At 44.2% G+C, this 27,858-nt stretch overlaps 1 protein-coding gene across 1 annotated transcript in view; it reads right to left on the bottom strand.

Moving 5' to 3' along the window:
* Nucleotides 1–3,199: 3,199 nt before the first annotated feature.
* LOC119018788 (golgin subfamily B member 1-like) overlaps nucleotides 3,200–27,858 on the bottom strand; it is a 32,187-nt gene continuing 7,528 nt past the window's right edge. Inside the window, exons 15-30 of the mRNA XM_037096752.1 lie at nucleotides 23,480–23,630; nucleotides 21,860–21,983; nucleotides 20,136–20,269; nucleotides 19,347–19,456; nucleotides 18,808–18,976; nucleotides 18,620–18,724; nucleotides 14,262–18,521; nucleotides 7,119–14,105; nucleotides 6,775–6,872; nucleotides 6,557–6,596; nucleotides 6,232–6,378; nucleotides 5,992–6,114; nucleotides 5,557–5,654; nucleotides 5,366–5,458; nucleotides 5,159–5,273; nucleotides 3,200–5,040 (exon numbers count right to left, since the gene is read on the bottom strand). Coding sequence (XP_036952647.1) covers nucleotides 4,882–5,040; nucleotides 5,159–5,273; nucleotides 5,366–5,458; nucleotides 5,557–5,654; nucleotides 5,992–6,114; nucleotides 6,232–6,378; nucleotides 6,557–6,596; nucleotides 6,775–6,872; nucleotides 7,119–14,105; nucleotides 14,262–18,521; nucleotides 18,620–18,724; nucleotides 18,808–18,976; nucleotides 19,347–19,456; nucleotides 20,136–20,269; nucleotides 21,860–21,983; nucleotides 23,480–23,630 — 12,913 coding nt within the window. The 3' untranslated portion in view covers nucleotides 3,200–4,881. The remainder of the gene's footprint in view (nucleotides 5,041–5,158; nucleotides 5,274–5,365; nucleotides 5,459–5,556; nucleotides 5,655–5,991; nucleotides 6,115–6,231; nucleotides 6,379–6,556; nucleotides 6,597–6,774; nucleotides 6,873–7,118; nucleotides 14,106–14,261; nucleotides 18,522–18,619; nucleotides 18,725–18,807; nucleotides 18,977–19,346; nucleotides 19,457–20,135; nucleotides 20,270–21,859; nucleotides 21,984–23,479; nucleotides 23,631–27,858) is intronic.

Raw genomic sequence — 27,858 nt, forward strand, 5'->3', positions numbered from 1 at the left:
ATACATTTTGCATTTTAAGATACATAGCCATGAGTCATTAATGTTATGGGAGTTTTATCCTGGACCAGCAGACTGCTTTTCAAAACCCAGAGCCCACATTACCCACAATGCAATTTAGCCACAGAGTGACATCACTGGACACAGTTTGTCAGATAACACAAAACTCCCCAACACCTGTAAACACACTTTAATGTGGGAGGAATCAGTGGAATTGATACATGATGAATTATAATAATACAAACCAACATACAGGACTGAGGAATCACAATCTTGCCAACACGACATTTAAAGAGAAAAAGACAAATGCAGAAAATCAACAAAGGCGGAGCTTCACATCTCAGATGATCCGTCCCGAGCTGCTGGCTTTGTTTTCTCCACAGTGACGGAGACATTTATCATCCTGAGCTGCGATTTGTGTCGAGATCCAGGAGGATCGAACGGGCCGCTCGTTTGTGGCGAGGAGGAGGTCACCGCTGACGCCATCGATCCTCAGAGTATCAGGAGAATCAAAGCAGGCCGACTGATGGTCGCGGTCCCTGCAGATTTATCTGAATTTATCTGAGTCCTGCTCGGCTCCCCGGAGAGATAAAATCATTCAGTCCAACCGAGAACAAAAAAGCAAAGCGTGCAGTTAAAATGTCTGTTCGCCTTCTGCAGATATAATTGCTGAAGTATTTCTCCTGACGTGCTTCTGTTTCAGGTGGATGCATTAAGATGAAGACGGGTCATGTTGTTTGTTGAACGCACCTTTACTACTTGCTCTCTTCCCTCCACACACACACACACACACACACACACACACACACACACACACACACACACACACACACACACACACACACACAGCTGCCCTTGTTCTCTCTCACTCACTCCATCTCTGAAAGCACATTAATCATTGCAGACTCCCACATGTTCTCACCTCTTCCTCCTCCCGCCCATTTTCTCCCACTCCTCCAGGTTCTCTTCCTCTGGCGCTGGAGGCAGGCAAGTGGGTCAGCGGCGAGCTGGAGGACTGTTTTCAGCGAGAGAGAGAGAAAAGAGAGCTGAAGGCTGCAGAAGCCAAACGAGATGCAGGTTTCCAACAAGGTGGGCTTCTTTTATTAGAACCCAGTTTCCTGCAGAAACCACCAGATCAAAACCCAGTTGACTTCATGTCAGCGTGAAGTGTAAAATTGTGCAGTTCTGGCATATAAATGTGGAAATGGATGATTCAAACCCTGTCAGCACAGAGAAATGCATTCTTATCTTGGACTGAGACACAAAAAAGACTAAACTGACTGTTACTACGACGGGATGATGAGCGAGAGGACGCCGTGGTGAAAGATGAAGTATAGATACGTGATGTCTGTTTGATCAGTGACCACACGGCTCTTACAGAGAACACAGAATAACAGCAGCGACAGACTGGAGAAGGAAGGACGACCCTCCACACATCTGCCTCTCACGAGATGAGCTCATACAGTAGAAGCAGAAACAGAAATATTTCTGCATGAATATTTATGAGGTTGAACGCCGGCTGCAGAGGCGAGAGAGAGGAAATCAGCTGTTGTAGCTGAAATAACAAACAAAAAGGAAAAATGGAGCAAAACCACGAACAAAATGTGACACACAGGACCAGATCCAGCCCGGGCCCACGAATCCCATTCATGACCAAAAAAACAAAACAAAAAGAAAAAAAACACTAAAATATAATCCTGCGATAGAAAAAGGTTGTCAGAGTGTTCAGGTCGGTGTTCTGGTGTTTGATGAGCTGATTTTGCCATCTACTGGTTTCATGAGCTCGTTACATCAAACACATATAAACAGAAGTTACAGGACAGAAACCAGATGGAGGTGATTTAATACATATTGAGGTAATTTGAGGGTAATTAACAAAGAAAAACCAAATACGTTGCTCAGTAATTACTGCCTACTTACCACGATCCATAACTTGTGGAAGTTTAGAGTAGAAACAACTGGAAATACTCACGTAAAGTATCTTTGTTCTTAAGTTCAGTGGTGATGTGACAACAGAAATAAAAGTTAATTACCTGACTGTCAGGATGGTTCTTCTTCTCCTCCAGCTGATGGAGGGCGACATGCAGCCGAACCCCGAGATGATAAAAGGTCGTGTGAAGCTTTAATGATCCCTGTGATGAAACACACACACACACACACACACACACACACTAAAGAATATAACTGTAGAAGTTCAGTCTCAGTTCAGCAGCAGCGTCTGGATTCATCAGACATTCAGCCTGATTCTCTTTCTTCTCGGGTCTTTTTCATCCCCGGCTGTTAGAAATGATCTTCACCCCGCGGACTGAAACATTATGATGCTAATAAGTCTTATTATACTGTTCCACCCATCTCCCAGGGCATTAACACAATAATGTGAAAGCATTTTAAAACCCAGCTGGATGTTGGAAGTCTGCAGTCTCTGGAGGAAAGTGTGACTGCTGCAGGACGTGTCTCTGTGTTCAGGCTTAGCTTCCTCTTGTTAGCCCTGAGTTAGCATGTATTCATGTTTATTAATCCCCAAGATTTAGTCACTTTAAAAGGCGACTGTTTTCAGGTTGATCACTGGTCCCTAATGGTCCCTCTACTCTGGAAGCTAACAGGCTAGCTGAGGCTAACAGACAGCCAGCAGCAGAGCTCAGAGCAGAGCAGCAGCCTCAGGTGGTCATTGGATGAACTGCAGTTTTTAGTACTTCCATATTGGCTTTAAACCAAACCTGGACAATACTGCCAAATCAAACTGCTAATCACATTTAAATCAGTCTCATCTATACTGTGGGTGTAGTTTCAGTTAGCATATCAGCATGCTAACACGCTATCCTTACATGGTAAATCATACATGTTTAGCATTAGCTTAGCGTAGCATTGTGGCTATAAATACAGCCTGACGCACGGACGTAGACCTGACTTTCAATCAGAAATATCTCAGGGTGCAAACACGCTGCACCTGAGCTCCAGATCGATTTTAATAAACGTGAAAAATGTGCAGTCATTAGAGGCGAAGGTGTCAGAAAAAGTCAGTCTAATCCATTTCAAATCTTCACCACGTGAAGTCTGAGTACTTTCTGAAGCTGCTTTATGATGCTGAACTTCAACCATCAGAGGCTCTGAGTGCATGAATATTTAGATTCAGCTCCGTCACAATCAATCAATCAGACGGAACCACAGACTGTTAGAGACACACATCACGTGAGAAGAGAAGAAAAGTCCAACAAGCTTTATTAAATGTCTCTGCAGATGGTAACGGCTGAGAAAGTTCACCTCTGACACAGTTATTGCACCGAGTTCAGCCTGATGTCATCAAAAGGCGACAGCGTCACTATCTCTTAAAAACAGTGGCAGTAGAGAAAATATGCCAACATTTTTCAGTAGTTTACCTTTTTTCATAAATAGATTCAGTTCATCGTTTCGTCCATCAATCACACTTTTATGTACAGATCATTATTACAGCGTCCCACAAACTCACCAGCAGCCGTATAGATTTCTACAAAATATCAATAAACAAGCCGGAGAGCATCTTTTACACCTTTTCTTCTGTCTTCAGAAGAGTCACAGATCTTCACCCGGCTCTTTTCCGTCACATTTTTCGAACTCTAAACAATCAAGAAGAAATGTACAGGCAGAGAAGATAGAAATGTGTATATATACATACATACAGTCTGTGACAGATACTGTGCAGCACACTTTCTGAGGATGCACACATAAATACAGAAACCCATAAATACGTACAGAATGTACTTTCATATACTCTGCTTCTTTTTGCAGTCCATTTTCAATGGCAAACTGTGAGACCGGATTCAAACTTTCGGATATTGTGAAATCGTCGTCTCCCACTTTGTTTAACGGGCATGAGAGCACTTATTCAAACTGCCGAGGTGAGAATCCAAACACCTTTGGCTTTACAGTTAAAGGGAACAGGAGGGAGTGGGAGAGGTGTAGTGCTTCTGAGCTTATATGAGATGATTATATACACATTTGGAGTTTCAGTGCATAGTTTTAACTCAGCATCACGATTATGTGCAAGTTATGAAACCAGGCAGGCAGGAAAGCAGCAGCTGGTGCTGATAGTTGCGATGTAGATGTGAAGCAAACAGGTTCTGACAGACGGGACGTTTGCATGTTTGTTCCTGTTCTCCTCAGCTCAGGGAGATTCAAAAACAAGATTTATACAGTAGTGTTAACTCAGAATGGATATGGCTTTCTGAACCTTCTTAGGCTTTTTTATAAGAGTTACATCCAAGTTCAAGTCCTTCCGTCTTAAACTCAGCTTGAGGATTTCTGTCAAACATCAAGTCTCACTCCTCGCCTGCTTTCTGTTTTGGATCTCAGAACAACGAACCGTTGGCAACACGCCGAAATTATTAAGGAATCCACCAGCGACTACTGAGAAACAACAGCGAGAAAGACGTGGAGCATCATGCTTTAAGGCGTGATTTACATTTAAACACTTAAAGAAAAACAATAAGTGAATTTCTGTGTGTTCAGTCTCTTACATCTTGTAGAGGATTCCATCTGAATGAACAGTTCACCCAAAGATGAAGTTCCAGTCGTCCACTCCTCCTCCTGATGATACAAAGTCAAGTGAAGTGTTGTAGTCCACAGAATATTTCAGTTGTTTAGCAGAATGCTGAAGCTCCAGAACTGTTCTGTGGACGACGACACTTCACTGAGTTTACATCATCGTGAGGGGAGGGAGGATGTTTTCATTTTTGGGTGAACTGACCCTTTAACATGTGAACCGTCTAGCTGTTGTTAGCATCTATCTAGCTAACAGAACGTGATGACATCAGCCTGGCAGGTGTACAGGACCTGTGTACCTGCGTCCAGCTTCAGTGTTGTCATGCTTTACACACAGACAGAAGATGAACCTGCTGTGTTCTGGTGCTACAGAGCACCGGTGAGGCACATGAGGACAAGCACATGTATTGTGAGTAAGTACGCCAGGAAGAAATATCGAGAGCGGGCGCGACTCGTCAGCAGCCTGGAGAAGTAGAGGCTCCGCCCTCTGAGCCACCGCCGGCACGCCACCATGCCGCCTTTCACCTGGAGGTCCGAACAGAACACAGTCAGGTAAACTGCCTCAGCTACATCATCATCACACTGCTGGTTCTGAATCTGAGGTATCATTTATATCTTTAATTTATAGTTCTCTGTTGATCACCTTTCGTGTTATTAGAGGCTGGTTTGGGTTCAGACTGAGAGCTTCCCACTCCTCCTCTGTCTCCATCTCGATGCTGAAGTCTCTCGGGCTGTCTCTGGACAGACCAGAACCAAGGCTGCCAAACACACACAGTCAAGATGCATTTATGTGTTTGTGTACATGTGAACGACAGAGACAGACAGACATACGAATGAATACGTGTCTCACCTCTTTGCTCTGTCCTCAGACAGACGCAGAGCCTCCTCCGTCGTCTCTCTCCTCGCTCTCTCCTCGGCCAGACTCTGTTCCAGCTCAAGCAGCCTGAACACACGAGTGAGAGAATCCAAGAGCTCAAACAATCTGTGACTGACTGAGAATATCACACAGAACTACAGAAAAACAAGCTCTGGACTCCTCACCTCTCTCTGAGCTGACCGACTTCAGCCGTCTCAGTGGTGATGGAGTCGCTGCTCCTCTCCTGGGGAGCTCCAGGTGCAACCTCAGCGTAGACTGACCCCTGGTGGTGAACACACAGATTGCAGGTAAACAGAAGGGACAGAAGACATAACTTTAACCTCCTGATATATCAGTTTAATGCCACAAGAACACATTCTGAGTATACAGGTGGAATCATGAGAGAAATCATCTGACAGTCAACAGAATAACCTGTACACAGACATCAATTCATCACCAGTGAACGTTTAACGATCTGAGGACGAGACAACTATCTGTCTCCAGGAAGTTATTCTGTTGCTCTAAAAATAGAAAAGCAACATGATATCTGAAACACATTTGGGCGAAGATATAAACAGTGTACTTCAGCAGCAGACATGAACATGTTCAGGATCGTCTACCTGAGCCTGGCCTTGGACTTGTCCTTCCAGCCAGTGGCAGCGGTTCTGAGTGTCCCTCAGGGTTTGAGAAACGGCCCTCAGCTGGGCTGCAACAGAACCTTTCTCCTCCGTGACCTGCTGGAACTGAAAAGGTGGCGGTTGTTTCACATAAATGCTTACAATGTTTACCTACATCTCACATGACAGCAACACCATCAACAGTTTAGCCGCAGCTCCTGATGTGTTCCAGGTGTTTCCTACCTTGCTGCTGAGCTGGTGGAGGTAGTGGTCTCGCTGTTGGATCTCGTACATGCAGCGCTGCAGGTCTCTGTGGAGCTGCATCCTCTCCACCTCCAGACGACTCACCGCCTCCTCCGCTCCACTCTGACCCGCCAGGACGACTGATTCCTGTCAGACATGATGAAGAAAAACACAATGAAAGATGGAGAAATAATAACAGATTAATCGACGATGAAAAGAATTGTTGGTCAGGCAATTATGATAAACAACGACATTTACACACATCACAAGTACAAAACAACACAACTAGGATACAGACCAGACAACAACAGAACGTATAACTCACCCTGACCGGCAGTGTGTCCTTCCTCTCTGTGTCAGACCTACTAACACAAAAAAGTATCATAAGCAACAATTTTTAACTTCTCGTCAGTCTTGTTTGCCAACACACACCACTTCCTCTGTTATCAATCTTTAATCACTAGCTTTGGTCCAAACTATGAACTGTGCAACCTACAGGGAACGTAACTCAAGTCTAATGTAAGTGTACTTGTCATCTTTCACCTCAGCTCTGTGGTTTCCTCCTGGTGGCTGCTGATTTCTCTCTCAGGTGGCGCTCCGTAAGTTTGCATCTTCTTTGCTGTTTCCATCTTCTGACTCTCCTGAAATGAAAAAAGATGAAAAGTCTTACTGTGTTATATTTCTGAAAACATTGTTGTCAAGCAGAGAATTTCACCGAGACCAGAACAGAATGTACATTCCCACAACAAAAAGAACACCGTGCAAGTCAAAGCGATGGTAACTCTGAAGAACAAACTCGACCTGCATGCTTTCCACAAAATGAAACACAGCAGAGATGAAGTGCAAGCAGCAGCCAAACTCAAACTACAGCCGATGAGTCGACTTACCGGCCCATCGCTCTCATTCTGGAGGGCACTGACGCCACTTCCTTTTGATTTTTCCACACTCACGGCCGTGACACTCTCTGGGCTGGACTCCTGCCTGGACTCAACCGCTCTTTTGGCGCCGCTCAACTCGTCCATCAACCTGTCACGATCATTTTGGAGGCTGGCCATGGATCTGGAGAACGCTGATAGCTGCCTGCTGTATGTGCTGTTTTCCTGGACGACCTGCTTCAGTTCCCTTTCCTTCTCTGACAAAGCCTTCGACAGCTCGTCCAACAGCTTGTTCAGCTCTGTGGGCACGTCTTTGCTCTCTAAAGCTTTTAACTTGTGAACGAGGACGTCCCTCTCCTTGGCGAACATCGCCAAGTCCGAGGTGGCATCCTGCAGACTGCGCTCCACCTTGTTGAGCGCTGCCTGAGTCTCTCTGAGTTCCTCATCGTATCTGTTTCTCAGGGTCTTGAAGTCTTCGATGAGCTGGTCTCGGTCGTTCTGCAAAGCAGCCATGGCTTTGCACAGGGACTCATTTTGAGCTCTCAGGTCTTTGCTTTGTGTTTTGGCTTCTGATAACTGTTGCTCCACGTCCAGTTGGTCTTGAGCGAGCTCCGCCACCCGCTGATCAGCCGTCTCCCGCTCGTTCCTCATCAGCTCCACCTCGCGCTCGAAGGCGTCCAGCTCACTGTTGTATTTGTCCTCAGCCTCGCCCAGCTTTTTGTTTGTCTCAGTTTCCACCAGCTGCATTTTTTCCTTGAGCTCATCAGTCAGGGTTTTCTGAGAGAGAAGCTTTTGCTGGAGGTCATTACATTCAGCTGCTTTGGCTGCGACAGCTTCCTGCAAATCAGCAATCACTCTGCCTTCACTCGTAGCGGCTCTCTCCTTTTTCAGGGTTAATATATCAGCTTCCTGTGTTGACACCTGAGCTCTGAGTTTAGAAATCTCTGCTTTTAAAGTATTGCTCGCCTCTTCTTCCCTTTGGAGCTCCAACCGAGACTCTCTCTGCTGCTTCTCAGCTGCGGCCTTTTGGTTTTCAAGGGTTTTGATCACGTCCTGCTGCTTCTTCAGCAGCACCTTCAGCTGGTTGTCTTTCAGCGATAAAACCTGATTCAAATCTTCTCTGTAGCGAACCAGCTGCGCCCTGAGCATCGCGTTCTCAGAGTTAAGATCATCCATTTGATGCAACAACTTCCTTATTTCATGTTTGAGGCCTTTGGCGGCACCACCTTCCCCGTCAGGACCGCCCTCTTTACCTGTCAACCCCAACTGACTCTTCGCTTCAAGTATTCTGTATTCTGACATCAGACGCTCGCGTTCACTCTGTAAAGACACCATCGAGTTCTTGAACGACTCCATCTTAGCGGCCATCTGCTCCTTTTCCTGTGTTGACCTGTTAACTTTAATTTGCAGACTTTTGACCTTGGCTTCGAGCGCTCTCAGCTCTTTGTCAGCCTTTTCTCTTTGGTAGCGTGACGAGGCTAACCTGTCCTCATACACCGCCGCCTGGGAGCGATAATTAGCCTGGAGTTGTTCCAGATATCCTGACATCTGTCCGTCTCTGCAGGACAGTAAAGAGGAGATCTCAGCATCTTTGCTCTGGAGGAGTGCTTTCAGTTGCAGAGAGATTCCCTCCTGCTTCTCAAAGTCGGCCCGAAGTTTGTCACTTACAGCCTGTAAATGCAGCAGCTGAGCTTCAGAGTCTGCATTTATCTTCTCTATTTGCTGAAGATTTAGCTGCAATTGGGAGATCAGATCTTCTTTGTCAGCAAGCTGTCGGTTCACAGCGTTTTTATTTTGTTCTATTCTTTCAACGTGAGCACTAAGCTCCTTTATCTGCACAGTCATAAGCTCCACAGTCTCGGTAAGTTCGGCGTTGCTCGCGCTCATGACGAACATCTGCCTCTGCTGAGCTGCAGCAGCCACAGAGTATTCATTCAGTGTCCTCTCCAGTCTCGACTTGGTCACTCGCAGTTCATTCACCTCTTTGTCTTTCACTCTGATGTCTTCCAGGAATCGTTTGATCACAAAACCCTGTTCGAGGAGCTGGTTATCCTTCTCGTGTAACGTCTTCTGGAACAAACTGTTCCAGAGTTTATTAGCACCTGCACCTTGAGGAGTGGCAGATAAAGCCGCCAGCTTGGCCTCCGAAGTCTCAGCTGCTCGTTTCAGAGTGCTGATCTGCAGATCTTGGGAGTCGAGCTGCTGCCTCAGCTCAGTCACATTTTGACTTTCTTGATCTTTTAAGCCTCTCAGCTCTTCTATCTGTTGCTGCAACACAAACTGATTCTCCATATAAGCATTGAATTGTTTCTCATCTATACTTTGTTGTGATTTAGTTATTTTCTCCTGTTCTTCTAACTTCTGTCTTTGTGACAAGTCGAGAGCCAGCTGGTCTCGTTCAGACTCGACACTCACAATCTTTTCTGTGGCCTGCTGGAGGAGATTCTTGTGGGTCATCAGCTCAGCGTCAACTTGGTTACTTCTCTCCACTACGGCTGATATTTTCTCCGAGCTTTTCTCCACTTCTCTCTCCAAGTGTTCCACAGCTGACCGCGACGTCTTCAAAGAGCTCTCCAGATCTAAAATCACTTCCTGGTATTTGATGCAGTTCTGCTGCAGCTGATTTATCTCCTGGTGCTTTTCTTTGAGGAGCTCTTGCAGTTCTTTCTTCACGTTCTTGGAGCCCTCGTTGCCTCTCTGAACCGTCTTGAGTTTCTCCTCAAACTCTCGGACTAATTTGAGCTGCTCCTGCTCTTTCTCTAGACGAACTTGGTCGCTCGTCTCTTTACTGTTGGCCAGCTGAGATGACAGCTGCGTGTTTCGGGTTTGCAGAACAGTGAGGGACTCGGTCAGCTCGTCGATCTTTTCAGAGTTTTTGAGGATCACCGTCTCCAAATATTCATTTTCATTTTTTACTTTGTCTGAAGTCTCTTGAACATTTTCGAGCTCCTCCTGCAGAAGAGACTTGTCGTCCTCCAGGATCCTCACCTTCTCGTTCAGGCTGATCGTCTCCTGGCTGTGTCTGTTGATGATGTCTTTGAGCTCTTTAATGACGTCGTCTTTCTTTCCCAGCTGCGATTCGTGATCATTCTGTATCTTCTCAAATCTTTCAGAAAGGTTTTGCTTCTCCTTCTGTAACAAGTTGCTAATTTCCAATTGAGCACCGAGTTCTGTCTTCTGGGCCTCGATCTGCGCCGTCAGTGAATTATTCAAACTCAGTGCTTCGTCCAGTTTAAGCTGCATGTTGTCTGTGTATGTATTTGATTCCAAGTGCTTCTTTTCCACCGAACAGCTTGATTCTTCAAGCTTCTCTGCCAGTTGGTTATTTTCAGCCTGTAGTTCAGTCAGTTTCTCTCTGAGCTCCTCCGATGAACCTTTGAGTTTGCAAATCTCCTCCTCCAGTTGTTGATTTCTATCACTCAGTTCGCTCATCGTCTTTTTGTGCTTTTCTTCGAGCTCAACAAGCTCTTTTCTAGTTTTCTGATTCTCGTCCTCCAGCTCCTCAATCTTCTGTTGTCTCTCTTCAGATAATTCGTGCATCCTCTCTTTAATTCTTCCGTTTTCTTCCTCCACCTCTTGAGCATGCTTCTCCAGAGTCTCCATCTTCGTCTCGTGTTTGTGGATCTTTCTGAGGGCTTCCTGTCGGTCTCGCTTGGCCCCCTCCAGAAGCTGTCTCATCTTGTCCATTTCGCTGCTCACATTTTCATAAGCTTGTAGGAGAGACTCGTACTCTTGTTTCAGCTCAGCGTGCTTCGACTTCCACTTGGACAGCTCGTCCGTTTGAGAGTCCTTAAGAGACTCGAGCTGGCAGGAGAACGCCTTCTTCTGCTGGGTGATGTTTTCTATGGTGTGTTTCAAGCTGTCACAGGCTGCTGATAGGCTGCGGTTATCGTTGAGGAGGCCGTCAACCCTGGTGCTGAGATCGTCCTTCTCCTTGTGCAGAGATGACACGGAGCTTTCCAGGTCCACATTGTGTTGCTCCAGCTCCTGGAACTCGGCTGCTGTAACTTCGTATTTGGCCGACAGTTTTTCCACTTCTTCCTTCAGAGCTGCATTTTCCTTCAGCAGTTCTTTCCTAGAAACTAAAGCTGCTTGAAGTTTCCTGGTTAGGAGAGAAATTTTGTTCTGGCTGTCCTGATCGTTCACTTTGGCGCCGTCTTCTTGAGATTTCTGAAGCTCGACAGCCTCGGTTCTCATCCTCTCGAGGGCGGTTTCATGTGTTTTAATTTGCCGCTGTAATTGCAGTTCAAGTGCAGCAATCAATTCTTCTTTCTCTGAAATTTGAGCCTGAGACACTAACAATGCATCATTTCTCTCTTTTAGTTTCAATTCAAAGTTTTCAGCACATTTGCGAGACGAACACACATCTTCTTTGTTTACATCTTCCATCTTTACTCTCCCGGACGCATCCAGCTGCTCTTTCAGCGTCGTCACCTCGTCTCTGAGCTCATCGACTAATCTGAAAGCATTTTCTTTTTCTCTAATTAACAAATTCAAATTTGTCTCTTTTTCAGCACAATGCAGTTTTACCTTTTCAAGCTCCTCGGTCAGAACATCTTTGTCGTCACTGAGCTGCTGCCGTGTTTCTGCTAACGTCTTTTGGATGGTTGAAACTTCTGAAGACTTTTGTGCAACTAAACCAGCTGTTGTCTCGAGCTCCTGTTTCATTTGATTACTCTGTGCCAGAAGTGTCTCGTTTTCTTCCATCAAAACTTTACATTTTTCTTTATTTGCTTGCATTTGTCCTTCCAGCGCAGACTCAGAGTTTCTCAGCTGAGTCTCCAAGGCGAGTTGTTCATCATATAAAGCTTGTTTCTCCTGTTGGGTCTTAAGTTCAGCAGCTTTAATTGTTTCCTGATATTTCTCAACTTCTTCTGTTTTCTCTTTTACGTCTGCATGAGCTTTCTCTAAGTCTTTCTCCATCACATGAAGTTTGGATTTCAAAGCTTCTGCTCTTTGCTCTGCGACTACCAGAGCCTCATCTTTACCTGCCATCTCAAGAGACATGCTCTCGAGTTTGGATTGAATGTTTTCTAGTTCTGTCTGCAAGTTTGACAGCGAGTGGCACTGACTCTCCTTCTCAGCCAGAGACATCTTCAGATCTCTCAGAGTTTTATCCCTCTCCTCAACAAGCTGTCTTAAAGTGTCCAGTTCATCCAGATTGGACAAAGAGGTTTTACGGAGGTCCTCCAGCTCTCTGAACTTCTCGTCAAAGTTTAACTGGACAGCGTTCAGCTCGTTCGTCTGCTGACAGCGTTGCTCCAGAAGAGCCTTGTAGTCGTCTTTCAGTTCAGCAAGTTCCTGAGTTAATTTCCTTTCATTTTCTTGAGCTTTCTTCATCGTCTCCTTGCGTGCCAGCAAAGCAGCCTGGGCCTTTTTCTGCAGCATCGCCTTTTCGTGCTTTAGCTGCGCAAGCTCATTTTCCAAATCGACAGCAACAGCAGAGGATGAAGATTTGTCCTTCAGCTCATCTTTACATGTCTGGATTTCATTGTGAAGTTCATCTAACTTCTGCATCCAGCTGTTTTTCTCCCGCTCGAATGCTTCGTCTTTGTCAGCGGCGCTGGACTGCAGCTGCTCCATCAGGAAGATTTTCTCACTCAGTGTCTGCAAAGTTTCTGACAAACGCGCTTCCTTCTCGTTTAGCGTGGCTTCAAAAACATGTTTTTCTGACTGCAGCTGTTCCTCAAGTCTTTGACTTTCTGTTTTGTGATCAATAACTTTCTTTTCAAGAAGAGAAACGTTCTCCTCATACGTTTTTGCGGCAGTCTGAGCTTGATTTGTCACTTCCTGTAACTGATCCTGTAGAAGAGAAACCTCAGTTTTAATATTCACACTCTCTTCTTTTTGGTTTTCATATTGTTCAAGTCTTTTCAACAGATCCTTTCTAACAATGAGAGCCGCTTGAAGCTTCTTCTTCGCAGCGTCTTTTTCTTTGGACAGATTGGCTAGTTCGCTCTTCATAGCGTCGTTTTCTTTAATCAGCTCAACCTTCTCTGAGTTCATCGTCTCAATGTCATGTTGAGATTGTGAAATTTGTTCTTGTAACTGCTGAGAAATCTCTTCAAGCCTCTTAAAGGAGGTTTTGTGTTCTTGCTCCAAACTTTCTAATTGCGCTTGTAAAGATGTTTTTTCCTCGCCGAGTTTCATTCTTTCGTTCGAGGCGGCCTCCATGACTTGGGCGATGGACGCATCTTTATCCCTCAGCTGCTGACTCAGTCCAGCCAGTAATTCCTTCTGCTGACTTATCTGAATGCTCATGCAGTTGATTTGTTCATCTTTAGCTTGTGATTCACTGTTTGCAGACGAGTGTTTGACAGTAGCTTCTTTCAGCTGAGTGTGGAGCTGCTCCACCATCTCTTGCAAAAGAACAACTTGTTGACTCCTCTCCTCATTCGTCCTCTCGCTTTCACTGAGTGTTTTTTGTGTTCTTTGTAACTGTGTGACGGTTGTATCCAACTCATTTTTCAAAGCATCTACCTGAGACCGATGACCTTCTTGTAATAGTTTAATCATGTCCTGTAAAGATGCTTTCTCTATGTTTACAGCAGCTGATCTCTCAGATGTGGTTTGTGATGCTAAAAGATTTTGTAGCTCATGTTCTGCAGCTTTAAGAGCCTGTTGCAGTTTCATGTTGTCACGATCCTTTTCCTGAACAGATGCTAACACCTTCTCAAGTTGAATCCTGGATGCTGACGCCTCCGACTCTTTTGCGCTCAGCTGATCTGAGCCCTGTCTGACTGCAGACGAGGCCTCTGCTAGTTTCTCCTGCAAACTGTCCAAGTCTTGCTTCAGAGCATTAACTTTAACATCTTTAGACTTCATCTCATTCTCTACACTTTGTAACTGTTCAGCAAGTAGATTCTTATCCTGTTTTTCTCTATCCAGAACTAACAGCCACTCCCTCTCAGAGTCCTGCAGAATTTGTTCTATCTTTTGAATGTTTTCTTTTAATCGAGAAAGTTCCTCGTCTTGGGCACTAACCTTTGCTTGCAGGCTCTTCTTCTCGGACATCGTTTCCTCCATTATGTCCTTCATGCTGCTGGACTGCTGCTCCATTTGAACCTGCAGCTCCCCCTGCGACGCCCACATCTGATGATGTGTCCTTTCCAGCTCTTCCTTTTCAGCTAACACTTTTCTAAGCTCTTCTTGTACATGTGTGTTTTCCTTTCTAACAGCTGTCAGAAGCTTCTGGTGCTCTTCCTTTGACAGACTCATCTCCTCGTTCAGTTTCTTATTCTGCTCCTCTAGTCTTTGCATTTCTGAAACCAGCTGAGTCGTGTGTTTGGCCTGAGATGTGTACTGATTGTTGATTGCATGGAGAGCCATTTCCCTCTGCTCCAGGTTTTCTGTCAGCGCATTCATTTGTGCCACAACGTGGAGATGTTGTGATTTGAGTCTTTCTATTTCAACAGTCAGCAGCGACACGCTCTGTTCATGTGAGGCAAAAGCTTCGTCTTTCTCTTTTGACAGACTGGAGTTCAGGTCTGCTGTTTCCTCTAGTTTGAGATGGATCGTAGATAATTCATTTCTCAGTGTTTCTATGGTCGTCTTTGCTGCCTGATGTTCCTTATTGGTATCTTCCAGTAACGTCTGAAGTTTGGAAACCTCATCAGACCTTTGGGACAGTTGTTTTCTCACATCTTGCAACTCCTCTAAGTTAGCAGCGTACTTCTCTTGCAGGTTGCTGAAGGCACTTTGTGTTTCCTCTGCTGACTTCTTGAGGTTTTCGGACTCAGCGGACAGTAACTGAATTTGACTCTGTAGCTGTGACACCAACTCTGTGCTTTCCGTGAACTGAGATTTGAAGAGCAGAGCCTCATCCGCTCTCCTCTGAATATCCTGCAGAGACTTCGACTGGTCTGAAAAAGCTGCTTCTTTTTCTTCCAAGGCCTTTCTCAGATTTTCCACTTCAGATATTTGCACTTGGAGGGTGTTGTCGAGCTTTGTGACCGATTCCTCGAGGTGTGAAATCTGCTCTTTCAAGCTCTCACATTCGGCCTCTTTGGCTTGTAGACTTGAATTGAGATTTTCAACAGCAGCTGAAGAATGACTTTGATATTCAAGGCTCGCCTGGTCTTTCTTCTCCAAAGTATTTTTCAGTTCGGATGACTCTGAAGCGAGACTGTCAACTTGACCTCTGAGTTTACTGACAGAATCTTCAAGCTCTGAAACTTTTGCACTTAAACTGATGTTGTCATCTGCCTTCAGTTTCAGCTGCTCCTGCTGCTCCACTATCCTGCTGTTGAGCTGCTGGATTAAAGCTTCCTGTTGTTTCAGGGAGTCATCTTTCTGTTGCATGGTCAGATAAAGCTGCTCATTCTCTGAGCACGATGTTTTGAGACGTGTGACTTCTTCTTTCACTTCGGACAGCTCTGTCACTCTATTCTGTAATTCAGATTTCAATTTTGCATTCTGCTCGTTCAGTGCTTGAATGTTATCGTTAAAATCAATTATCTCTGCCTTCCGTCGCTCTCCCTCCTGTGTCAGCTGACTGTTTTCTGCCGTGAGCTTCTCCACAGCGGTCCTCAGGTTGGTAATTTCAGCCTCCATCTCTGCAGCATTCTCATTCATGGCGCCGAGTTGACTGCTGAGTGAAATCACCGATTCGTTTCGTTTGTTCAGCTCGTCTTTGTGGTGTTGAAACTCATTTGTTACGTCTTTTAATGTCTGTTCTTTCTGCTCTATCTGCTGTTTCGCCTCTGAGTGCTCCTGCCTGAGCGACTGTACCTCACTCTGCATCTGCGATATGAGAGTTTTCTGTATCGTGACTTCGTTCTGATAAACGCTGCATTCCTCTGTTTTCTGCTGAAGCAGGGAGTCTTTCTCAATTAGCCCTGACTTGAGGACAGATCCTTGTTCCTGCAGCATGGAGACCGTATCCTGAAGCTGCAGCAGTCGGTTCTGCTGAGCTTCCAACTGTGAACTCTGTTCTGACACAGTCTGTTCTCTCTCACTCAAGGACGCGCTGAGTTGACTAACTTGCTTTTCAAAACCATCAACTTGCTCTCGTAGACTTTGAAGTTGTTCTTCTCTCTCCGTTAAAGTTTTTGACAGATTAGCACATTCATTGGTTTTCTCAAGCAAACCTGCAGAGTTTGACAGTTCGCTGTCCTCGAGGATCTTCTTTAACTCATCTGCTGCAGCAGTCAGCGTCTCCTTTTCCTTCAATAATCCGTCGATTGTTTTCTGAATCTCTACGTTTTGTTCTTGGACTGAATTCCTCTCGGTGATTAGCTCAGAAACTAATTTGATGTTCTGTGTTAACTCCTCCTGTAATCTCTGATTAGTTTCTGTTAGGCTGCTGATCTTCACACTCAAACTTGAGTTTTGCTCAAATGTGGCCTTCAGCCGTCCGTCGAGGTCAGAGAGAACCTGTGTCTGCTGAGCCAGTTCCTTTTCTCTGGATTCACAAGCAGCACGAAGTTGCTGGTTTTCCTCCGTCGCTGCCTGGATGGAGCGGTTTAAGTTATCCAGCTCTGTTTTTCTCAGCTCTGCTTCAGACTCGAGCCTTCTGGCATTTTCCTCCATGACACTGATTTGCTCACTCAGAGATTTAACAGTTTGGTTTGTATCGTTTAGTTTGTCTTTGTGTTTTTGACACTGTTGTTTCACTTTTTTCAACGTTCCTTCTCTCTCTTCAATTTGCTGGCGAAGTTTTGAGAGTTCTTCATTCAGCGATTCAGCTTCTGCCTGAAGTTTGGACACAATAATTTCCTTCTCTGCAACTTCGTTCTGCAAACTTTGGTTCTCTCTCAACACTGAATCCTTCTCAGTTAAACTAGACTTCAGACTGCATTCCTGCTCTCGAAGCAGAGACAGTGTTTCCTGAAGTTCTGCCTGCTGGTGTTGTTGGGCTTCTGTTTGTGCTCGGAGGTCACTGACCGTCTTCTCTCTTTCTGCCATGTCACGCTGCAGCTGGTCTGCTGCAGAAGTCAAGCTCTGCACTTGCTCCTGCAGTCGTGCCACCGTCTCCTCCTTCTCCCTGAGTAACTGGTTGAGATTATTACATTCATTTGTCTTTTCCAGCAGAATCTGCGAGTTGGAGTGTTTGCTTTGCTCCAGAACTCTGTTCACCTCGTCAGCTCTTACACTCAGTTCCTCCTTATCTTTTTGTAGCCTCTCAATTATTGTGTTGTTTTGTGAGAACTGTGTTTCCAACATGGATATTTTTGCTTGCAGCGACTCCTTTTCAACTGCGACTTCTGAGGCAGTTTTGACACTCTCATTTAGTTCCACTTCAAGTCTCTCTTTCTCTTTTGTAAGTTGTCGTACCTGATTCTCCAGACTGCCGTTCAGTTCGAGGGCAGTCGTCACCTTTTCACTAAGTTGATTTACGTTCTGTTTCTGGAGCTCGAGCTCTTCATTCAGCCCTTTCAATTTTTCGTGCAGCTGCTTCTTCTCAGCATTCACGCCTTTTAAAACATTCTTGAGTTTGGAGATGTTTTCAGATTTGCTCTGAAGTTCACTGCTCAGTTTCTCATTTTCTGAATCCCGAGCTTTCAGCTCAGTGTTGAAATTCTGCCTCTCGTCCTCGGCCTGTTTTTCCAGCGATGCCACAGTTTCCAGTTTCTCTTGCACCTCCTTTTTGACGAGCTCCTCACTCTGTACTCGCTCCGCTAGTTGTTTGGACAGCGTCTGCATTTCATTATTGTATTTTTCCACCTGGGCCAGAAGTTTGTTCTGTTCATCCTTTAAAGATTTGAGTTCCGTTTCATACGTCTGCTCTTTGTCATTAAGCTGCTGCTGCAGTTGCTCGTTGCTGGTGGTTTTGTCCTTGAGCTGTGAAACGAGTCCTTCTGACTCCTGAAGCTTTTGGTTGGATACAGTCAGCTGCTCCTTCAGAGACCCGATGTGTGATTCGCATTCAGAAAGGTGGTTACGATGGCTCACAATCTGTTTCTGGATCTCCCCTCGCAGGTCCTGAATTGTTTTCTTGTCCTCCTCGGTATGTTTTATCAGAAGCTCCACCTCAGCCACCTTAGACTCTCTCTCCTCTTTGGCCTTGACCAACTCCATCTCAGTATCCTTCAGGTTCCCCACCAGCTCTGTGATCTTGCTATCCAGGGCGTTCTGGTCTGAATTCTGTGACTCTCTGATAATCATGGCCTCTCGCTCTGCCTTACTCAGAGCATTTTCTACATGGACCAGATTCTCTTCTTTGAGTTTGAGCTCCTGCTTCAGCACGGTGACCTGTTCTGCGTATTCAGCCATGTTACCAGAGAGGGTTGATATCTCCTTGTCCTTTTCTGACAGGATGTCTTTAAGACTGTCAATTTCCCGCTCACAGCTTTGAAGGTCATGAATGAGTTGGGCTCGTTCTTCCAGGTAGGAGGTGTTTAGTTTGTCCAGCTCTTCGTTCGTCTGATCGAGCTCAGATTGTAAAGTTTCTATGGTGACTTCCTGCTTTTGTGTCTGAAAATGAGGAGAGAGAATTGTTACAACTTGTGCAAAGCCACATAAGAATACAACGTGATGGCAAATATTTTGATTGATGCTCCAGTAAGTCACACCTTCTCCTTCAGCGCATTCAGCTTCTGCGTGAGGTCGGCAACTTCTGTCTTCATCTCAGAGCACTGCTTCTCTGAGCTGCTGCACTTCTTGGAAACATTCTCAAGCTGCAGAAGAAAAAACTAAATTAACAGTTGCTGAATATTAAACTGTAACATATAAAAATGAAGAAACTAGTCAAAGCTCTTACGCTGTGCTCAGTCTGAAGGAGCTTGTCGGACACTTCTTTCAACTGAAAATCTTTTTCGCTCAAAGATTCTCGCAGGCTGCTGATGAGCTCCAGTTTCTCGGACGTCTTGGCCAACGTGTTCTCCTTCTCGATGAGCGAGCTCTCCAGGCACTCCTGAGTGTTACTCAGCCTAAAACACACATCAGACAAAAATGAATGTTACAATACAAATATAAAACACCAGGCCACAGAGAGTGTGAATGCATGGAGACTTTTGGACTTTTAGGGGGATTTCTTTCACATTTTAGTCCACGGCTGCTTCAGTGGTTTAGGAGAATGCTGCAACACTGAACAGCTGTGAAGCTCTTCACCTTCACCTTCCATCAGGATGAGGAGATAATGACTGTATTCATATTTTTGGGTGGACTTGTTTAACAACAATCCCTCAACATCTCTAAAAACTACAGAATATGAAGGCGGATAATAAAGGCTGTAGATATGTTGCTCAGTATGCTGATCTATTTTCATGGTATCAAAGTTTGCAAGACTGATTTTTTTACCCTTTGAGCTGTTCGTTGAGACTGCTGACCAGCAGCTGATGCTTCTCTGCATCTCTGCTCTGCTGACTTCTGACGCTGGCAAGTTGGCTCTGCAGTTTCTCTGACTCATTCTGTGGTAGCAGGAAAAAGAAAGATCAGTATATAAAGATTAAATTAAAGCACCGGAAGAAGAAATTCTCACTGCACACAGGCGACGATGACAGCAGACACGCTGGAGAACAGCTTCAACGGAGACTTGAAATCAGTTGTCGCTGTTGTTTGTTTTAAAGTCACTGTCAGAATCACTTATATTATCAGAATATTCATTTTCCCATTCATGTGGTAAAAATCAACTTTAATATTCACCGTTTTGACAGTTACAAGGTCAAGCAGTGAAGTGTGATTAACGACACCCAGTGAGTCTGCGACACAACATTATTCTTAAAACATTTCTTTGAAACTGAGATTAAACAAACACACCACACCATTAGCCGTCACCGCCAGAGGTGCTCTCTAGCGCACACATACATGAGAGGCCCAACACACCTGAGAGACCCAAAATGGCTGCTCATCTTCATCTACATCAAACGTCACCTGTGTTAGAAGGGTTTGTTACAAAATCCTAATCCTCGGGAGGGAAACATGCAGTTCACTCATCGTTTACTCTGTTACTCATCAGCAGGTAAGAAATGATTAAGTTACAGTTTCAGTGTGAGTGTTAAATCCAATGAGACTAAACCTGCTTTGATTAACCTTTCAGGCCAACAGATATAATGTCTTGTTGGTTTTGGTTAGGTGCAGTGAGGTTACCTGTAATGACTCTATGCGGGCCTGCAGCTGCAGCCGATCCTCCAGATCTTGACATCGCTCCTCCAGGCTCAGGATCTGCTCCTGCAGCTGGTTCCTCTCCAGCTCCAACTCCTCCACAACGGACCGCAATCCATCTGGGATCATCAGGAAGGAGAACAGGAGTTAGGAGTGTGACATGAACACATGTAAGACAGTCAGAAGCCAAATGCCAATGAAGATAGGTGGAAATAAATGACCGTGTGTTTTCAGTCACTCCTTAATTCCGCCATCTATCGCAGAGATTATTGACTCAAGACAGGATTTTAAAAATACTTCCTGCACTGAGGTTTCAGACTAAAAGTGGGTATAAGGAAATAAGTATTTGCAGCCCAGTCGCCAGAATCAAATGTTGACACTTTCAATCAAACTACTGATCAACACCTGTACAGTACAGGTCCCATCATGTTCACATCACATGTTCATGGCCTGACTTTCAGGAGATGGAGGTGGAGTTGCAGGTCGGCAAGAAGGCTGGCGAGCCAGTGAGGTCAAAGTTTAGGGAGAAGTTTCAACATTTTTAAGTGTTACACACTGAAATTATAAGCAGACCTCGGGACAATTTCCAGACGTGTTTTTGAATACATAAACGGTGATTAGACAGAGAGATTGGGACATCTTCAGTCATGTTTAGTCAAATTAGAGGACTATAATGTTTTGGCTCCAACAGTTAGAACTGATTCCCCTTACATGGAAGGGTATCAAAAAAACGGGAACCAACAAATATTGCCAAAGGAAACTTAACAACAACTGTTTGAAGAATTGGACCGGGCTGCTTGGTGGAAGCACAGCTTAAGTTTATGTCCTGGGGCAGCCAATTGTTTTGGTGTAAGTGGAAAAAATAGGTCAAACTTTTTCACAAAGTTGATCAGAGAAGTCTAATCACAGAATATTCAGTGGCAGGCTGGTTCATTAACAAAGTGCTTCATTAACAGACAGAGTGTGAAATGCAGTTCAAGAGCTCAAGTTTTGATCACAAACGACCAAAAAGTACATCAGTCGGTTTTCTCATTGTCCAATCGTCATTTTTCTATTTTTGTTTCTATTCGTATGAACTTTTTCAGATACTTGCTGATGTAATTTTTTGGCTTCATGACAAGCAGCAGAATAAAACACAACAAGTCAGGATGCGAGGAGATGAAGAAAAGGAGCAGAACATGCAAATAATGAGGAAAAAATGAAAAAAAAAGAAACTTACCAAAGATGGAGTTTCTTCACCTACATTTACATGATCTCAAAAAACATTCAGTGGACTTATAACCCAACAAACACCAGCCAGCTCAAACCAGCATGCACGTGTCCAAAGAAAATTCTGTCAGCTGATGAAAATGGAAACCAATGAATGAGTGCTGAACACTTCGGATTACATCAATCGTCCCAGAATGTGAGATGAGCTTGAATTCGGCCTGTTACAGTGCGAAGTCGGGTGGAAATGAAACAAGCTGAACCAAGCTAATCCCTCCAGTGTGTGAAGCACAATAACCCCAGATAGATAACCCAGGACTTACATTCATAATACTGGCAGGTTAGATGGACAAACACAAAACCAACCGACAGCCACAATCCAACAAGTTTGGTGGTTATGATGAAAACAATAAAATATCAACCCAAAGGCAACTCAAGTTTCCCACGGGAATGTGCAGATGACCGTGTGCATGCCGGTGTAAACTGTCTAGCGGGTCTCACACCTGTGTCAGGAGTACTGTACTTGGGCCACCAACCTCCCATGTTCTCTCCCTCCATCGGGGTCGTGCTCTCAGACGTGCTCCGCGGGTCCTGGAAGGGGGCCTGCCCATCGAACTCAAAGTCCTCCTGCAGGCCGGATCAAGTTAGTCAGAGCAGGACAGTGACAGGTTATAATAAATGTTTTAAAGATAAGCTAACTGAGATCTGATCCAGCTCTGTACCTGATGCATTCTCACATGTGATCTATTCATTCCAACCTTTACTTACGACTTATCGTTAAGATTTCCCTCATTTGCAATGATGTCAAGACACACAAACACACACAGTTAAAAAATACAACACTCGGTGAAAACAAGTGCCCACTGAGGTGACGGGCTCTGAGCTCCTCGTCTTTAACTGTCAGTGGTAATGAGCGTTAATCATGACGTGTATGGTGCACAAATACGAAAGAGTCTTATTCTTTAGTTCCTGTCAATTTACTCTTAACTTGGAAAAATCAGCCTTTAGATTTGTGCATAAAAGACAGCAAATAAACATGTTTCCCAAAACACTGAACTATTCCTTTAATCCACACATAAACAGTCACCCTTTTCAGTGTTTTCAGACAGAAAAACTAGGGGTTTTATTAGCTTGTCTCTCTTGTTTGACATTGGAGTGTGTGTTAGTGGCGACGATGGTTCTGGTTTTATCCTCCTTGTGGTGAGGAAACTCTGGGGACGTCTCAGGTATTAAACCATGATATCACCGAAATTTAATTGACAAGACTCCCAGTGCACGTGTTTTTGTTTCTTTCATTTATTCATTTTGTTTGCTTTTTATGTATGTGTGACATTGCGGAGTAACTCCACTTCAGTGTCAGCCCACACATATGATACTACCCTGCGGGGCGCCATTGTTGTTGCTGTCCCTTCTACAGTAATGATTTCAGGCTTCTAAATTGGCCATCGTGGCCTAATGTCGCCTACTTATTGTTGCTCTAAATAACTATGTTTGTACACCTTTTCTTGTTTGTATTCAGAGGAAACATGACTGCTTGTTAATTTCCTGTGAGAGTAAAAATGATCTTCAAAAGTGAGCAAACAATTTCAAATAAATAACAAGACTTATCAGGTCGCTCACAGGCTGACAATCAAATGTCCAAACTTTTACTGGTGGAGCTTGTTGATGATGACAAACGGCCCAAAAGCGCTAAACTTTAATTTAACTTGACTCTTTCTACAATTAAGTGCTTTAATAACCTCGGCCACAGAGGTTGTGTTTTCACCCCTGTGCCTTTGTTTGTTTGTTGGTAGGATTATAAAAAAAAAACTACTGCATACATCTCCGTAAAGCTTGGACGGAGGGCGGGTGTTGGCCCAGAATAGATCCCATTTACTTTTGGTGTGGATCTGGATAGAGAGACGGGTCGTTTATTTTGTTGCTCCTGCAGCGACTGAGATTTTGAGAACACTCATGTGCGGAAGGCGAAAAGAAGGCGAACGCTTCCTGAAATAGTGCAGGCTTATCGCCACAGTCTACATCCGGTGAGTCAGACCATTGGGAACATCACAGCACATAGAAGAATTAATTTCTGAAATATTCTGGTGATACCACAGCACAACCACAGTAACCTGTCCACCTACCTGAAGGCTTCGCTGGGCTGGAGCTGCCAGCTTCTTGGCCCTGTGTTGACCGAGCCCCCGAGACTGAGCCAGCTCCTCCTCCAACTCCTGCTGCCGACTGACCAGTGCTGGATCGGAGCAGCCAGGAAAGAACCAGTCATCCTCAATCAGTTTTGTGCCACAGGGAAAGGGGAATGTTGTTTGGATTGAGGATGGATTTATGGGTGGGAGGTGGGTATAAAATGGGCAGGACAGAATGGTGGCGGAGTGAAAGACGACATTTTTTGAAGACAGGATGACAGAGATGGAGAATAGATAAGTGTGCTGGAATAGATGGTGTTTTTGATGAAGAGGGGAGATGAGGCACTTTCAACACCACAAATGAACTTTGGAACATAGAAAAACAGTTTTATCTAAAAAAGCAAAAGCAACAACAGCGACAGAGACTGTGAGAGAAATATGGAGACAGAGACTGAGAGAATAAAAGGACGGAGAAAGAGAAAGTTACTCAAACTCCAGATATGTACGCACTTCTGTATTTGCATTAAGTATGTGGACCTGAGAAACACTTGAGAAGCAACATTCCGGTCAGAGCCATGCACACCTGATTTGCATAGCAGAGGAAAACAGCATTCAAACATGTGGGAGACGCAGAGTAAAAGTGGCTGTGGGAGGAAGGAGAGGGCCCATTTTCATGAGTCACACTTAATGTTTCACTGCTGTTTCTTCAACAGGGAGAACAGATATTGAGAGTGACGCAGGGCCGGTACAGATCTGAGGAGGTTCTGGCAGTGCTTTTAACTTTCATTCTGAATTTTCATTTAGCAGCAAAGGATGCAAGCGGGGCAGAGCCAAATTGATCAGGTTGAACAAAACGTGTTCCCATCTGTTTTGTGACAAACAGGCCGATTTTGATGTGGAGGGGCGGGAAAGGAGGGGGCAGCTCAAAGCAAAGGGTGGGGCGGAAAAAGGGAAAGGAGATCAGTGGGTGAAGCAGTGGTCAGTGTGGGTTCATGAGCAGGGTGAAGCAGAGAGAGGCTCTATTGATATAACACAGCACTGTTACAACAGCATACTACTGAATATATCTTTGCTCATGCATCAGGACCAGATAACATCATCCAAACTGTTCATGTTGAATAAAACCACTCTGCCTCATACTCTGACCACAGCAGTAGAATTATACACAGAGGATGTAAGAAGAGGAGAAACATGATCATCATCAATGAACAGTTCATCCTCTGCTTTAAAATCTGAGAGGTGAATCCTGCTGGCTTTTTTCTGTTGATGCCTGAGAAACCAAACACAGACAGCTTAGTCAGGCCTTCAAAAAGGAAAATCAGAACGATTAATCTATCCGTTTTGTTCCAGAAATATAAATTAAATAAAAAACAAGAGCTAAAGTCTGTGTTGCCCTTTGAACTAACTCATCCTCTTACTTATGGCTTTATTAAATTATATAATGCTCACTAACACCTGTTGCCTGTTGCTGACAAAGACCTTGCAGGCAGCAGCAGCAGACCAGGGAATCAAAAGCTCAGCAGTACGAGTGTCACAAGTCTGATTCTCTGATTCTTGATTCAATTTCACTTCAGATTTTAATCTCATGATTGGATTTAAAGATTTCTTCTTAGTGCTGACAGCTGTGCCAATGTTACGGTACCACATCTCGATGATTTTATGTGATGGCAGCTGTCATTCTCATTGTATTTCACAAAGTTCAGTTTTGCAGATCTGTCCAGAGTGAACCCTCTCTCCAAACAAATCAATAGCACATCTCTGAAAATAAGACCAACAGCAGTTTCCTCAGGTAGCAGTCAGCTGATCTTCTTCATGATCTTCTGCAGGCTAACGCCAAACTAGCTGTGATGATACTGAGTGATTTCAGATTCAGCTGTTTGTGACACTCCTACTCACTGAGCATTGGTTACATGTCTTATGATACATTCTAATCCATTAAACATCATGCATGATATTATGACCCTAGTAGCCTCCTTTGTTCAACTTGTGTATCACGCAAGACTCACAGTTTCCACTTGAGCAATAAATTCATAATCACAGCAGAACTTCAGAGCAGCATCACAACTTCTTAGTGTTTATGTTCCTCATCGTCTCTCCCGCTGAATTACAGCACCAACAATTACACCAAGAACAACGACTGGATTAGATGGTTAAAAAAGAACTGACTCTACTCTGAGCAAGAACAAAAAGTTTTGAGACAGGTTTCTGGTTTTCTGTCAATATCAGAAGAAACGCTGGTGGAGTGTGACGCACGGCTTTAATAAATTCAACTCAGTAGTCTTTCAGAAAAACGTTAATTACTGTGAGCGCTTTGAGTTGCGATGCTTCAGAGTCTCATTACTCGCACCAGCTTCATTAATGTCGACTCCACTTCACTGGTTCAGTAATTTAACAGTCAGTGGCACACACAGCTAATTAAAGTCAACAGCCAGAGTAAACGTAAGAACAACCATTAGGGATTTTTTTTTCTGAGCGTCACTTCAGTTTTATTGAACTTCAATTAATGAAGAATAGATTTTGTGAATTACTCTTTTTATTAAACAGCTGGATGACTTGAGGGATGAATGTTATTTGTATAATTGTCAAATATTGAGGTACTTGTATGTGTTTTTTCAACAGTAAGCTCTCAAAAAATATCCAAACTTAGTAGCTTTCATTTTGCTTGTATATCCTGATATCACAGTAAGTTATAGACCATCACAAGAGAACACTAATGTTATCTGATGCCACATGAGACACAGCATCTCGTCAGCCGTCCCAGAGTTAGTACAAATCGAGCCATCCCAACAGAAAAATTAGAATATCGTTTGGTTAACTGTGATATTAATCAAATACTCTGACGTCGCCACACCAGAAAACAAAGTATGAAAGGAAGAAATGGAAGGACAGAAACAGAAAGGGGTGAAGAAATGGAAAAGAGGAACAACACAGGAGAGGGAAGGAGGAAGGAGAAACAAAATGGCAGACTCTAAAGTGCCGCCTGCCACTGCACTGCCTGTAGCTCACACCGGGGAAGGTGAAAGTTAAGGTGGACCTGCAGGTAGTACAGTGAGCAGGAGCTGCACCGGAGGTTCGGAGGAGCCTGCATGCACAAAACTGATGGGAAACTGTTCTGTGTGGCTGCTCCCATCCCTGGAGCAGGGGCTGAAGGGGGAGGGGGGCGGAGGTCCACGAGATGGGAGGCAGCACGGGGTAAACCAAACGCTCCCCATTAACAGCGATGAGGACGGGGGGGGAAATAAGATAAAGAAAGTGATGTTCAGTCAGACAACAGAGGACATGTGGTAAACAGTTAACAGACACTCTAACCCTCTCTGCTCAACAACAAGGTGCTCATGTTGCCGGTTCATTTGTTTTATATTCTCTAGTTTACTGTTACGCACCAATATAACGAGGTAAATTACTCACATGTGAAAACGTACAGAGTAATAAACCAGATTCTGATTCTGATGCAATAAACTAATATATAATCAGAAACTGCAGCCTCCAATTAAAACACTGGACCATTAATTACATTGATTTTCTAACAAAATAATGTTGCAGGAGAGCTTACAACATCGTTTTCTAACTGTAGCCTTCCTCTTCTTTATTATCTGACTGATGGCATGTAGGAGACACTGAGTCCTGGATATTTATCTACTTTATATAACATAATATTAGGCTGCAAAATACAGACATACTACCAAACTGTGTTTGGTGCCGATGGGGTCTATGCACTTTGTTTTGATGTGTATGAATAAAATGTTAACTTTAAGAGACAACAACTCTCTCTAAAGTTTCATCTGTGAGGACTTTTGTAAAGCCATATCCTTCTGGAGGTTTTCTTCTTACTTCTCTGCACAACCTACAGCAGTAACAAGTTATCAGTGTTTGTTTTCCCAAGCTGCCGACACAGCTGTAACACAGTTATCATGATAGTTATAGTTCTTGGTGTGGACAGCCCTTCAGAGATTACAGACATGTTAGTCCCAGTCCATCAGAAAGACCCCAGTTAAAACGAAACAACCACCACCACTCTGCTCAAATGTCAGCTTGTGTTCCATCTTTCAAAAAACTGATTAGATCCTGATTGAAACATTAGTAGTTTCTTGTTTAGGTACTTAGAACTTGTGATTTGCAAATTTGTTAACTAAATCAGCTGAGCGTGACGGAATAACGCATAATGGAAAGTTTGTAGCCGGTTACTGCGCCACATTCTTACCATTATCAAAGGGAAGGCTTTCGATCACATACATTTAAGGGGCTTTTACAATAAGCGCTGGCAGTGTGTGAGGTTTTCTCAGCAGATTAGGGAGGATTAAGCAAACATGTGCACAAAAAATACCAGAATCCATGTACAGTGTAAACAAGAAAACAAGGGACGAGTCTTTTCGTCCAGT

The sequence above is a fragment of the Acanthopagrus latus genome, chromosome 4 (genome assembly GCF_904848185.1).
Source record: "Acanthopagrus latus isolate v.2019 chromosome 4, fAcaLat1.1, whole genome shotgun sequence".
Lineage (NCBI taxonomy): Eukaryota > Metazoa > Chordata > Actinopteri > Spariformes > Sparidae > Acanthopagrus > Acanthopagrus latus.